The 15,495-nt window shown below is 43.9% G+C and overlaps 1 protein-coding gene across 1 annotated transcript in view; it reads right to left on the bottom strand.

The window, feature by feature from the left end:
• The window catches only part of MAP3K9 (mitogen-activated protein kinase kinase kinase 9), a gene marked incomplete at both ends in the record, with an annotated part of 52,653 nt that extends 46,015 nt beyond the window's left edge, over window positions 1–6,638 (bottom strand). Inside the window, 2 exons of the mRNA XM_082283870.1 lie at window positions 887–1,300; window positions 6,338–6,638. Coding sequence (XP_082139996.1) covers window positions 887–1,300; window positions 6,338–6,638 — 715 coding nt within the window. The remainder of the gene's footprint in view (window positions 1–886; window positions 1,301–6,337) is intronic.
• Between the last annotated feature and the right edge of the window lie 8,857 nt (window positions 6,639–15,495).

The following is a 15,495-nucleotide window of genomic DNA, read 5'->3' as shown; positions in this document are numbered from 1 at the left end:
GCTCTTGCCATCTAGACAGAGAAGGAGAGAGAAAGGCTAAACAGTGGCATAGAGGCATCAGGAAAGGAGATGATGATCTTGAAACCACTGCAGCACTTTGCTCCCACACTCATAAATAATGTTCTATGTGTGTGTTTGACTTCAAGTTTTAAGTTTGTGAAAAGAGACACACTACAAGAACAAGACCCAAGGAACAGACAGTAATGCTGTCAGTACTACAGAGCAGCTGAAATCACCATGATTTCCACAATCCTAACTACCCTGCTCTCTAACGGGTGAGCTGTATCATGTAAAGCACCACAAATATCAGCTGAAGTCCTGGCCGTACAAAGACATTTTACTCACATGAGTTAATGTTTCTGTCAACACCAGCTCTATGATGGATAAAGAGAAGATCCAATTCAGCTGGGATGGGTTACATCTCCCATAATGAAAACAGGCTTGCATCTCATCTATACAGATGAAAATCTAGCAAGTAAAATGAAAGCTTAGGAGCATTTACCTTTACAAAGAAGCATTTATCCTTCCGAAAAGTGGAAGAATAATAGAGATTTTAAGTTCAATAAGGCTTTATAACATACAGAAGTCTGCTAAAATGCCAATAAAACCTAGACACTTTATAAACTACTAGTGAATCATGCTTCATTTACAGTTGCTTTTGCACCCAATCATTTAAGTTGCTTCTAAAGAGTGAAAGCATTTACACGTTTCCTGTGATCTGTAGCACCATACTGTATAAAAATAAACCCTTCTGGGATTGAATTAGAGGATACAGTGGTTCACAAGAAAGGATACTACATTAACATTACTCCCTTCTTTACTTTGTATGATTTTCTTCCCCAAAACCATATCCCAGCACCCTGACTGTTCACTGTGTGGCACTTACTGTTGCTGGACTTGAGGTCACGGTGAATTATGGGAACAATTGCTTCCTCGTGCAGGTAGTTCATTCCCCTGGCAATCTGCACTGCCCAGTTCACCAGTATGTCAGGAGGTATCCTTTTACCAGACAACACCCTATTGAGTGATCCTCCGCGGGCAAACTCCATGATCAGGCAAAGATTAGGTTCCTTCAAACACACGCCCCTGAGGGCAATGATGTTGGGATGTTTTAACATCGCAAAGAGCTTGGCCTCTTGGCGGACATTCTCAATGGTCTGGCTGATGTCCTCATCAGGGTCATAGCGAGCTGCCTTGACAGCAACCTCATCTCCTATCCATACAGCTCGATACACTTTTCCGAAGCCCCCTATGCCAATGATTTCTTCCAGAACAAGCTCTGAGAAGTCGATCTCTAGGACTAGGGAAAGAGGAGAAAAAAGATGTAAGCATTTAGCAACTATGCAGCCTGTACATCAGCTGAAGGTTCACACTGGCCAACCTCACCCTTACCCTTGGAGGAAGGGCCAGTTTTCACTCCAAAACAACACAAAGGAAAGCAGTAGGCCTTTCTGACAACCTTTTAGTGCCAAATAGTATGGTAAAACAGAGCTTGCAGTGTCATAAAATCTGTATGAAGTACTCATTGTAAATAGTAAAACATAGTAAAATAAAATACCTCTTACCACACTTAAACCCCTATAATACTGATGCCCCTGCCCCTACCCCCCTTAAGGATATACTCTCAGTAGTACAAGATTCCAAAAATGAAAAACACACCAACTAATCTTCACAATACAGTGTTTAATGTGAAACAGCTAAAACTCAACACAAAATGCATCTGCTTCTCCACTTGTCCCTTATCTGAATGTCTCTTGTTGAACAATCTTTTAGTCCTTCCCAAATCACACTTATTCTTCCACACCTCTACAGGCTTTGTAGATTTGTTCCCCGTAAGAGATCTGTTAATCAGTTCTGATGTTACCGACAACAGTGTGACAAACAGATGGATGAAACCACATACTGAGTGTGCAGAGCAAGCAATAAGAAAAACATTTTTTGTTTAATGCACACTGCATTTTTGTTACAAAAACTTCCTATTCCCATACACTGACTTTACAGGCTGGTGGCTAATCAGCATCATACAGGAAAAAGATCTACAGATGCAGATGTCTCAATTCAGTATACAAATTGTACCTGGAGCAAAAGCAATGAGAAAATGTATCCTGTACAACTGTACACTAAACACAGTTTATACTGGTCGCCAAAAGAACCCATCCAACACTGACTAATGTAGAATGAAAATTCCACATAGTGACCAATGAAAACATGTTGACACAGCTCAATTTACAGCAGTGGTAGACTACCAGTGCTGCTACTCTGTCTGATAGTTGTGTGGTTTCATTGACTACAATCAATGAAATTTTAATAAGTTTTTAAGGAAGAGTACCATAATGCAAGATTTAAACAGAAAGTCACCAAGACTTTTAATACTTTCCTGCATTTGAAAAGCCAAATCTGACATTGTTCCCCTGCTTCACCTGGTAGAAAGGAAATGAAGTTTGTAAGGGAGCAGGTTAGATCCCATTTGAGTAAACTAGTTTTCTTATTCCAATCAAATGTCTTTCCTATAGTACAAGACTTTGTCACAAAACTGTATGGAGTTAATACAAACTCTTCTGTCCACAGCTGAAGGCTTTTTTTTTTTTTTTTGTCTGAGCTCCATGTTTCCTGAACCTGATCTTTAGAAGTAGGCTTACTTTTGTAAATTAGTCAAACTTATGAGTTAGTTTAATAAGGATGCCTGTGCTGCTTTTTCTAGTGTTCCATGAACAAAAGATTAATGGGAAACAAGACAGAAAACTGACCAAGAAAGTCTTCCAGAAGGAGAAAAGGTCTCTTCCAGTCCCAAACACAATCTATTTTTCTCCTACTGTGAATACATATTTTGGGTAACACTCTGAACTTCAAGGATTAGCACAACAAAGAAGATTTCAGTCCTACAGCAGCAACCTTGGTGTTCAAATGCTTGAGAGAGAGATTACTAGAAAACATGAAAGGAATAGATTCTGACCAGAAACACTAAATTTTAGAACAAGTCTGTAATGACAATAAATCCAGATGTGAGACTGCCCTGCCATTGAGAATACACGAAGAGTCACTCTTGCATTTCTTACTAAAAAAAGACCTAAAGAAATCAGATGTTGAGTCCTATCTCTTCACTTGATAGAATTTCAATACTAGTACAATCCTCAATTAACCTGCTCCTAGGGACAAGGTCAGTCAAAAGACTGAAAATGAACAAACACGCCCCCCACATCACCAGGAGACTGCCTGCCCTGCCAACTCCAGACACACATCGTTCAGGTGCTGTTCACAGCGAGCGTTCTGCTAGGGCATTTCACAGATTGAGAGGACATCAGCGAGAACTGAGCGAGCCGGCCCGCAGGTGCTGAAGGGACAGCTCCAGCGGCAGCGAGGACGGGACGGGACGGGACGGGACGGGACGGGACGGGACGGGACGGGACGGGACGGCCCCGCGGGCAGCGCCCCGTACTCCCCTCACCCCCGCCCCGGTGCTGGGAAGAAGGGCGACAGTAAGGTGGCAAGCAGGAGAACGAGATGGGCAAAGGAAACCGAAAGGCTGGAAAGTAGAACACCTCGTGTGCTGTCACCCATTTTCCATCAAAAAAAGCACATCCCTGCTGGAGGCACTAATTAATAGGGGTGGGATGTAAAACGGAGACACTTCAGCTTCCACATGAAGACTAATGCGTGACATTGAATGTTCTTTTATCTGGAAGTATGACCTTAGCTTTAGTTTGAAAATGTGTATTTCTATAAGGCAAACTGGCCAGCTTACCCTCGTGGGTAGCTTCCTCAGAAAAAAAACGTCACTTTTTAAAAATGTTTTGTTTGGGGTTTTTAAAAAGTATTTTCTGCTGAGTTAGTTTATTCATTTTCATAGTTTGAGTTATACAGCTACATTAGGGCACAAAATACCTGTTTTTCTTTACATTTCTAAACACACTAACCCCACCTCTGAACTCCAGCGTAATTTGGCAGACGTGTTGTACAGGACTGTACAGAATTCAAGAACTGAAGTGCTATCATTCCTCTGTGGGCCGGTAAGGAATTACAGAGCCTGTACACCGTGAACCAGTGGCCATGTTGACAACTGCAAAGTAGGTGCTGTTTAATCAGCCCTTATTAGACCACATGATTAAGCTATTTAATTCAGTCTGAAGTGTGTAAGAGCCCATAGTGCAGATGAGAGTCCCTCAAGTCGGCCCACTGCTGACAGCCTCTACAGGCTCCTCTTATCATTCATGGTACCCTCACTGAGGCAAGAATCAAGCACACTAGATGGATGGCTAAAATTACCAGCTAAACTAGTACAGCTCTCAGTAGAAGCAAAATCCCTAGAACTCATACTCCTAGATTTCCATTAAATATGAAAATAACCTTTAGGAAAGCAAGTAAAAATAGGTTCTGTGAAGAGATGCATGTCCAGAGCGACACTTTGCATCACTCCTGCAAAACTGGACTTACTGGACTATGAAGTATTAAACAGTAGACTGTGATTCCTATTCCAAACAGCTATCAAACTAACATCATCAGCTCTAAAAGTGGATAGCATTCCTGGAAAAGGATTTCTAATATTCAACTTGAAAATCCAATTCAATGGCAACCAACTTTAATCCCTGTCCAAACTGCACTGTTTCTTAAAAAAAAACAAACAAACAAACAACAAAAACATAGTCCTTAGGCATTATACAAACCTACTGGAGGACAATAAATTCTACTTTGTCATGAACATATGGTTGATGACCTGACAGAAGAGAAGTAGTGTAGCCCTGTTGTGGCACGGGAAGCGTAAGGCAAAGACAAAGGGGGAAGGTACAACTCCCCAACTGTTTATGAACTATCAAACCATAGAAGAGGCAGCAAGACAGAAGAATCCACAGTTACAAAGCCTGAACTTGAAAACTCAAAACAGAGTGGGAGCCAAGGGTTCAAAAAGTTCTACAGAAATGGTTCTCCTAAGTATCTCAAAAGCAAAACCTAATAAGCTTTCATTCAAAGCTTTTTCTGTGTGTGGGGCAAAAAATAACTTGCCAATGCTGTTGCAGCATGAAAGAAAAGAACAGCACCTAGTCCCTTCACAAGCCCAAGGGCAATGGTACAAATTACTGAGTTTTACCTAAATGCTTTCAAGCAGAATACAGAGTAAGAAAAAAAGCTATTAGTTGTATTCCTTGGAGATACGGCCTAGATAGGACAAACCATCTTTTCACTCTTTTACTTTCTAGAAAAGCCTACTAGTCTGAAGATTTTTCTCTGTCCCTCCAAAAAAAAGCATTATCCTTGCCTGAACTGTCAATAGTGATAGATAAACAGGATGTAGAAACAGTCATTCCACGCTGTTTCTCCTTCTACAATTGTACAGTGACTAAAAAAATGTAGAGATGAAACAGCCCTATTCTCCATCTCCAACAAAGGCTTCAAAACTGCACTGAAATTCACAGAAACAAACTGATCCCTCGGTGCCTTCAGCATCACAACATAGTCAAGCAACCCTCAGGCAGGCCCAGATATCCAAACGGGGATACAACTCATTCACAGGTATTTTATGACAGAATTTGTAAGAGAGCAGAGGAACCTGGTAACACAAGACAACTTAGGAATTTTTCAGTCAGAAACAAGCTTTTGGTTAGTAAGCAGGATGATACTGAACAAGTATTAGCAGTGAATCAACACTTCAGGAAACAATTGCTTCCCTTTTAGCAACCTTTAAGAATATTCTTAAAGGGAAAATGACCAAAGCCCTGGTGATTCCACCACTGCCCAGCCGCCAGGATTCTGTCGCTTGATGAAAATTTATCAGCCCCTGGAAACACAGGTCTTAACAATGGGAAACTGCTCCTGGCGTCGGTGAAACGCTAAAAACATACTGAGGGAGGCTCTGCCTCCCCGGGAGCAGCGCGCTAGCCTGGAAGACAGAAGGGCACTGGAGCAGCAGGAATACCTCAGCGGGTGGGAAAGGGAACAGACCAGGGGCCCAGGGCAGCCCCTGGGCGGGAGGGGCTGAGACGCCGCAGCCCCTCCGCTCCCCGCCGACGGCCATCGCGGGCCTCCCCCGCCGCCAGCTGGGCCCGAGGCCTCCCACGGCCGCTCGCCACCGGGATGGGCCTTCCCTTCCCCCCCGGCGGCGGCCGCCCCGGCTTCCAACAGGACCCACGGAAGGGCCCAGGCCTCCCCTCAAAGACATCGGGAGGGCCGAGCCTCGGCTCCCCCCCACAACCCTGGCAGTCCCGCCGGTCCCGTCCCCCCTCCCATATCCAGCCCAAGCCCACGGTAGGGGGCGGGACCGGGCCTCTCCCCCTCTTCCCTGGGTCCCTCCCTCCCGGCTGAGGGGACGCGCCAAGCCCCCCGCCCCGGGCCCGGGCCCCCTTACGCTGTATGGCGGGGGGCGGAGGGTATCGGGCGCGCAGCTCCGGGCCGCCCCCCTGCACGCCGCTGCTCACGTAGTTGCTGGGGAAGATGCCGACGCGCTGGTCGATCTTGCCCGTCCACCAGCCCTCGTCGCCGGACACGTGCGAGTCCCGGGACAACACCTGCACCACGTCCCCCGGCCGCAGGCTCAGCTCGTCCTCGCCGCACGCCTCGTACTCGAAGACAGCGGTCCAGAGCGGCTCGTCGCCCGGCGGCTCTCCGCCACCCGCGCCCTCCTGGCTGAGCTCGGTGAGGGGTTCCATGGCGAGGCTGCTCCATAGGGGGAGGCGCCCGCGGCACCCGGGCGCTGCGGGGGGCGGCGGGGCCGGGACTGCCGCCTATTGTTCATGCGGCCCGGCACCCGCCGGCAGCAGGTGCCGCCGCCGCTGCCGGGAGTTCCCGGCGCGGGGCCGCCTCAGCCCAGCGCGGGCAGGGGCGAGACCGGGCAGCGTGTGCCGTGGAGAAGCCGCCGCATCCCCCCCATCCGCCGCCGCCTCCTCCGCGCCCGCCTCCGCCTCCTGCCACCGCCGCGCATCCCGGAGCCACCTGACTCTCTGGCAGCTTCGGCGGCGGGAGGGGAGGACCGGGCAGACGCCGCCCCCGCGCCGCCATTGGCCGCCGCCGCCGCCCGTCAGCACCGCCCTCACCTGATTGCGGGCCCGCGCCCCCTTGGCCACGCCCCCTCCCCGCCCAGCCCCCGGCCCCGGAGTCGCGCACTCACCGGTGTGCCCCCCATTGGCCCCCGCCCGGCCAGCTCTCGCTTCCCATTGGGCCGCACGCTCCGAGCTCCGCCCCCCCTGCCGCTTCTCATTGGCTGGGGAAAGGGGCATGACACGGGCCAAAGGCGGGGTGGGGCAGCCCGAGGGCGGAGCGTGCGGGCGCCACCTGGTGGCGGGCGGAGGCGGCGCACACCTGGGCCAGCGCCGCGCCTCCCCCCGAGCTCGGTGTCCCTCGGCCCCCGCGGGGACCGTCCCTGCCCCGTGTACCCGGAGCGCGGGCCTGCGCCGGAAACCAGCCACAGTCTCTGTCTTCTGTCAGGCCATGGTCTTCCGTAATCGAGCCGAACTTAAGCGCGGGCGTTAGATGGTTTCTGCACGAGGTTGTCATGGGTGTATCCTTGCTGAATGCCTTTGTTGAAAATTAACAGAATTTACTTCTCACTCTTGCAATCAGCATGTAGCTGCTTGGTCCTGAAAATCCTAATTCCTTCTCCCTGCTACCAGGGTTTTCACAGCTTGTGGAGACACCAGATCTTGTCAATAGAATTTGTTTACACTTGGTAATATTACTGGGAGATTTTCTTTACGTTTCACTCCATTCTTTTTTTTTTTCATCCTCATTTGAATTTCAGTGGTGAAACTGGAAATGAAAAATCTCTGTTCGTGCTTCATTGTAACAATGAATCGTAACAATGAAAAGCAGAATACCTTCCATTGCTTCTTAAAACAAAGACTGGGAATAGACTGGCCTTTTTGTTTACCCTCTAATAATTTGGTGGTACTTTAAAAATATATATATGCAAAAATGAGCTTGAATTAAAAGCTTTGGTTCAAAGCTCCCAGTTTGAAGTTTGAACTATATTCAGAGTATCTTCACATACCCACTGATACCAAATGAGAATCCCAAGCACCCTGACAACACCTGATGTCTTCCCACTTATACAGAAAATCTAGAGTTAAGTTATTCTTCAGTGTTTAGTAAATGCAATTACACAGTTCTTCTCTGCAAGATAGATTTTTAAAATTTTCTCCATTCCCGAGTGAGGCCTTTGGTTTGGCTTATGTACAGAGTAGCTGCTAGTAATTCTTTAATGTTGTGTGTTGGGGTTTTATCTATCTTTGCATTAGCACTATGCTGTAGCACCTTTATAGGAAGCATAAAAGGATGATGAAGATCTTAAGTGTAACATGCTCTGAGTCCATACAAAATCCTTATCATTGTTTGTAAAATATTTGAATTTACTTGAATTTACTCTGGGATTACACCTCTACTTAACTGAAACTTAGTAACAAGTATTGCAGAGAACCCTACAGGGAACTACAATTATTCTAGTTTCTCTTTTTTTTTTCCCCAAAGTTCAGAGCCTTTATTTCTCACAGAAACCAAACATAAGTGGTCTAGAAAGAGCTGGTATATTAGTATCCTTATTTTACAAACAAAGAGCAAAATGCATCTAGTTGAGGTCAGAACTAACATTTTACTGTGACATATGCAAGATTTAGGCATGTTCCAGCACAAGTTTTCAATTGAACTTGTCTAAGAACTGAGCTTCAGGTTCTCTCCTCTCTCTCCATTGCCTCTTGTCATCGAGGGCAGAACTGAGGATGCATCCTCTCCACTATTCCTTTGTTACTCAAGGGTGTGTTTTCACAATTAGTGTAAGCTTATCCAATACTACTCTGTTGCTGAAAGGGACTTTCCTGCCCCTTGTCACATGCTTGACCTGCTTTCCTGATTGCAACAGTAGTGACTGTGTGGCTGTGGAGTCATTTCAGCTCATTTCTCTAGCTGAAAGCTAAGCCTCTGAGTAGAAGCAGCTAGTTTTCAATCAGCTTTTTAATGTTGATCTGACTTGCATTAGGACTGTACATACAGACATTAAAGCACAAGGAAGCAGGACAGGTGAAAGGGACAGCCACCTTTCAGCAACATCCCATCTTTAGGTTACCTTGTCTTGATCGTGAAGACAAGGGGTAACAAATAGCTGTATTTATGATTTTTGGAGTTCAAATAATAGATGACTGAGATGGAATGTGAAGGGCTGATGTTAATGTTCCTAGTTAAAATAATTGCAGTTGCATGCAATAATTTTCTGTCTAATTTTATGTAGAAAAAGATTATTTCTTTAATTCACACAATGAGAAACAATTATGTTTTATGTGAATATGGTGCTTTAAATGTTGTAATATGAAAAAATGTGAGACATAAGAAAATAGAGGCCCTCCTGTCTTTCAGCTGTTTGCCACTTACTTTGATCACTGCTATAGAGCACTGATAGGTTTAAAGTAGAGAGTTGTATTACTGATGGTGAAAACTATGGTAGGAAAAAGATTGCTTCTGTAGAGGCTCAGGTTGCCTTCTGTAGTGACCTGCCAAGACAGAACCCTGCCATCTTGTGGAATGCCTTGATATCAAAGTACACAGCTTTGCTGCTCAAAAGACACCTTCCTTTTTTGTTGTTGTTTGTTTGTTTGGGGGTTTTTGTTTGTTTTGGTTTGGTTTGTTTGCTCGTTTGGTTTTTTTTTTTTCTTTATTTACCGTGATTATATGTTTGTTTCTACAGAAGTGGTGTGACTGGCTCAGGAAGCCACTTGTGCTTGGAGCTGGGAGAGTGTCCAGGGAAATACTCTGAAGAGCCATCATAGGATTTTCCCACTCTCATAGACTTCTCTTGGCACCTTTTACCAGCCATGTCAGAGACTGGTTTCTGAATGAAAAGATCTGGCCAGATTGGGTAGGCTGTTCTTAGCATCAAGGTAAATAGAACTGTCAGTAAATATCAAGCTCATGTTCCAGTAAATGACAAAAGGTAGAAGAAAAGAACATTAAAGACTGTCTGCATGCTGTCTTTGAAACATGGCATTTTAGCACTGGCAAGATACAGAAAGATTTTTGAAACGGTCCATGCCTTTCTGATGAACATACAGCCCAAATGCTACATTGAAACTTTTTTCTTATGCATTTTCTAGTAAGACTGTATTTGTTCCCATTATTATTCAGCAGATCTGAATAATGGGAATCAGATTTTAGATATAACAGATCCAGCTCTTAAAGACTGTATTTGAATACACTGTGCTTCTTAAAGCATTTGAATACTCTGTGCTTCTTAAAGTTTGGACATGGTTTTTGTTATAATTTGTTTAAAAAGGAGAGTCTAACCTGAAAAATGCAGATGATACTCTGAATATAGTTCAAACTTCCTTCAAACTGGGAGCTTTGAACCAAAGCTTTTAATTCAAGCTCATTTTTGCATATATATTTTTAAAGTACCACCAAATTATTAGAGGGTAAACAAAAAGACCAGTCTATTCCCAGTCTTCGTTTTAAGAAGCAATGGAAAGTATTCTGCTTATTCAGTATCATTATTAATACAAATTCAGGATTATGATCTCAGCTTTTGTCCTGTGTTTTCTAGAGGCTTGTGCAGACTACCAAACTAGTACTTTCTCTTTCAGTGGTTGTGTTTCCTCTCTCTTCACTGGACTTAGCAGCTCTATAACTTCTTAAAACTTGGCAGTCCATAGTTATAAATCTACACTGGATATCAAAATGTTGGTGGTCTAGGCTCCTAGTACCTGTGTTCTGTAAAGGGAGAAAAACAGAATAGTATTAAAAACAAAAGAAAGAGGAATGTCCAGAGAAAAGGAAGGAGTACTGTCACAGTCCAGCTACACTGCAGTACTAGAAACATACTGTACTTCCAACTATAGCTACAATGAAAGCACATCCCTACCAGCACAGTGAGAAAGTATAAAAGATTAAGGAGATGCCCCTTGGCACATCTATTGCAGCTCACTCCTTTTACATCCTGTGGTAATTTATATTGCATCTTAAATTAACCCAGCACTAACACTCTCATTTGGCTTTTATACATTTCAGAGGATACACCACAGATTTGTTCTGTGCTTTTATCCACAAATATAGCCATATATACCACTCTGGAGATGAATCTCACTCCAGTAGCCAGATTTGTTTGATCAATTACTGGTAATTTCTACTCAAACAATGTAAGCTTTATTGACAAATGGATTCTTCTGTCATTAAAAATTGCCTCTCTACATGGCTGTAAAGCTCAGCTGGGTCGTTTCCCCCACTTTAGAACAGTACCACTTTGCCAACATCACTTTAGTGTAGGTTTGCTCTTGATGAGGGGGAGAGGGGTAAGCCGCTGGCAACAGAAGCTTTATGAACTGTGCTGTGCTAGCTAGGAGGCAGGCTGCAAATCTGGGTCTTTAGCATCTGAGTCAGTAAAGAGAGAGCTCTACTCTGCTTCATAAAATATATATGCTAATCTCCCAGATGGCTATATGTTCTTTCTCCATAAAACAGATGACCTGGAAAAATAAAAGACTAAAAACACTGGAGAGTGGGAATTCTGGGCCAAAATCTGGAAACTTGCAGTAGATTTTATAGACAGACTTGGATTTGAAATTTAGTTTGAATCTGGTTTCATAACAAGTACAGCAATGCCTATTATTATAGGTCACAGTATAATTTCACATGCAACGTGAATGATTCATACATCTGCATCCCTATAAGAAAAATAAAACAAAGGAAGAATTTCAAATGAGATTTCTGTCTGCACTAACAGATATACACCTAACAGAAATAACGGTTAACTTTGGCTTAGTAATGATTAACATTTGCACACTGTATATTAGCTCAGTCCGAGCCACACATATAGTTCTTGTTTGATTAGTCATAGATGGAGTTGCTGCTCCTGTAAAGGAATATCAGAACCATGCTGCCACACTGGCAACATTGTGCCACAGTTTTGCAAATGTGTGGAAGAAATATTTAACTTATTTGAGGAACTGTGATTAGTGCAATGCAAATGCTCTCACCAGAGTTCAGCAAAGACACTACAGAAAACTTTTAACGTTTCTGAGATCTTTATAGGTGCTGATAGCCTTGATCCTTGTTTTCATGTTTCATGTGAAAATAAAGCAGCAGCAGACTACCCTTCAGTGTCACAGCCAGCATATGGTGCAGCACTCACTCAGAGTACTCTGCACTGCCTCCGGCACCTCATCTCCCATTCAAGGCCTTCTGCCCATGGAACAACCAAGTCTCCCTTGTTTGTGAGGGCAAATGAGATTTTGTTTGGAAATACCAAAACCAAGAAGGAAAACAAGGCATTTTGTTTAGGTTTTAAGTTTGTCAAACAAAGCCTTTGGGACAGTTTTCAGATCACTAAAGCCACCCTTGAATATCTTCAGAAAGACAACACAAGAATGAAGAATCCTGCATCTGAGTTCAAACCATACAGATAAAAACTTCATTTCTAAACATACAGAGACACAACATCCACAAGATACCAGCACTTGTATGCAAATCATAGCCTCATACCCAAATCCTAACTCTGGTAAATTTGTCATTATAAAGTTATGGACATAGAATAGATAACCTTTTCGTTTGGAGTGGCATAATCATTTTGTCAATTGAGGCTGATGTCTTTTTTTCCCTAATTTTTATTTACTGAGTTAACTTATTATTCAGAATAATAAACCTCAATCTAAGATAAGACCAACTAGGTCAATGCAGTAGTAATTATCATAGAATTATATAATGGCTTGGGTTGGAAGAGACTTAAAAGATAATCTCATTCCAACCTCCCTGCCATGGGTAGGCACATCTTTCACTAGACCAGATTACTCAGGGCCCCATCCAACCTGGCGCGGAACACTTCGAGAGATGGGGCAGCCACAGCTTCCCTGAGCAACCCGTTCCAGTGTCTCACCCTCACAGTAAAGAATTTCTTCCTAATATCTAATCTAAACATACCTTTTGTCAGTTTAAAGCCATTACCCCTTGTTCTATCACTGCTTGCCCTTGTCAATTGACCCTCTGCAGCTCTCCTGTAGCCCCCTTCATGTACTAGAAGGCTGCAATGAGATCGTCTCAGAGTCTTCTCCCTCAGTCTTCATTGTAATTGTTTTTTGACACACTGTCTTGAGGGAACAGGCGACATTTGCCTGCTGTTTCCTTTTATTTACAATCCCAGTTTAAATCCTTAGCAGAATCAGTTGGAGGAGCCTCTTTTTAAAAAGTGGATGACTTCTGGAAAATTTTCTGTCTTGATTTTCCCTTATAGTGTCTATGCCTGGTGACTAAGCTCAGATATAATACTGTATCCATTCTAGATTTCATAAGGCAGCTAGAAGATTTCCTCATACTTACATGAAAATAGACCTAAGTCTATTTTGATCTTTTAGTTAAGTGCGGGCAGAGAGACACATGTTTTTATTGTGATGCTGTCTCTCAGTACTGGCAGCACCAGGTCCACAGACAGACAGAGACATGCATTGAGCAGGGATTTCGTGTTACAGGGTTGAAACCATGTCAAGAAGTCTGCCTTTACAATTCAGAATTAATTTGTGTTATTTATTTACATTATTTTCCTTCTCAAATTGGTGGTCTTAATTAGTGGACTTGGTCCTGCACACCATCAAGGCACTGCACAGTTCACTGTACAGCTGAAGCTTTTGTAGGACAAGGAAAATGTGATTCATGGAGTGAGAGTAGACAGTTCAGTCCCAGACTACAGACTGGTCAGCGTCATTGAGTCTAATTGGTACTTGAACAGTTTTCAAAAGAGAACATGAAACATAGCTAACTTATGAAGGATACATGCCTTCTTCTTTCTCGTGCTGTTGTATTTCCCCTCCAAATGATGGTGCTAAAAGAGCCGGTGAGAATAAGATTGGTTAGCGTATGAATGACAGGATGTTTGCACATATATATTGCTTGACCATAACTCTTCCTGCTCCACTGCTAGTAGGATCGAAACTTTTGCCCGGTCCGGTGGCGGGGAGGCCCCTGGAGCCTGCGGGGGGCGCCGGCAGCCCGCGGTCCCGCCCGCCGCCGCCCCGCAGCGCCTCCGGCCACTCCGCGCTTAAAAGCGGAGGGATTCTCGTCCGGGCTATTTTTGGCCCTGCTGGAGCCTTGCGCTGTTTCCTCAGGGCTCAGAGCTTATTGTTTTTGTTCACGTAGATGAACCAACTGTAGTCTACATAGGACGTATTTGTTTTCCAGTTCCTCAAACCATTATTACCTTTTTCCTGTTCCTCTTGAGAAAATGGACTTTTGACACCCTGCCAGGTTGCATTACTGAATTCCCTTGCCTGTTTCAGGGTGAAATCATGATAAAGGCAGGCGCTTTTATTGAAAGGAAAAAAAAAAAAAACCCACAGAAAAAAATGTGGAAGAAAACCTTACTGTGGGAAAAAAGCAAGTTGCGTAATAGTGAAGGAATGAGGTAGTGTGAGTCATCCCGCTCATGAGCACTTCATCTGGTGAAGTTAGCACCATCCAGGAGGGAATTTGCCAGGCCCTGCTTACATCCCACAACCAGTAAGCCTAGCCAGAGGTGTAGCACTGAAAATAGGACTGTATCCAGTAATCCCCTAGCATATATGTGAAACCATATCACAGTTGTCTTCAGTAGAAGCATCAACTCTCCTTACCTGCATTTTATTATGAATAACACCACGAAACCCAGCCTCATCTAGGTCCACAAGGTAGCCTGGAAGACTTGGGTCCACAGGCTCCCCCAAAGACCCAGTTTGTCGTTGGAAGACCCCTTTTTATGGTCCATGCTTCATACTACCCTTACCATACTTTTCTCCATCTTCACCTTCAGAACAAGTTCTTTTATCATCAGAAACTGCAGTTGATTTCAGTCCTTTCCTGTTCTCCAGTTTATCCCTTTTAACCTTCTATGGATCTTAGGGCTGTCATCACCAATCCTAAGGGTGATGTAAGAGTGAGAGAAAAGAAACATGCATTTTGGATGTAATCTTGTTTCTTTTTCTTAAAAACTCTGGAGGAGGTGAGGCAGGTTAACTATCTTTCATTTGAACTTTGAATTAGTCTTAATTCAATTGTAACTGTACACACACATCCAGGACTTCTAGCTTTTTCCTCAGCTCTGCTACTGATGGATTCAGAGAATGTGACAGGTTTTCAGGCTTGTACCCTCAAAGACTGACTAACTATTGGCTCATTTCTATCCATTATTTTGTATAGAGAGTTAGAAGGAAATATGGGTCACAAACACAATGGCCATTGCTATCTCATTGGTGGGGAAAATATGAGGTGTTACTTTAAAGGACAAGCTTTCAATAATGAAATCTCTTCTTTTCCTGAAGACTATACAAGGCCACACATGCTGACTGTGCAGCCACCTCATACTGAATTTCCTTGAAGGTCACTCTAGCTAATTGAATTTGATGGATTTTCTGGAGACATTAGTCCCCCTCCTTCTAAACATTTCTAGCCTGGAGCTGATACTCATCCATCACTCCATTAAACTCAGTCCCTCATAATTTCTCTGTTGTATTTATGAGCAAATCTGATAATTTAAGTACTTGTCTCAAAACTTGTGATATGATGAGGTAC

The sequence above is a fragment of the Coloeus monedula genome (assembly GCF_965178545.1).
Source record: "Coloeus monedula genome assembly, chromosome: 6".
Classification (NCBI taxonomy): domain Eukaryota; kingdom Metazoa; phylum Chordata; class Aves; order Passeriformes; family Corvidae; genus Coloeus; species Coloeus monedula.
This window is presented reverse-complemented; position numbering and strand designations above follow the sequence as displayed.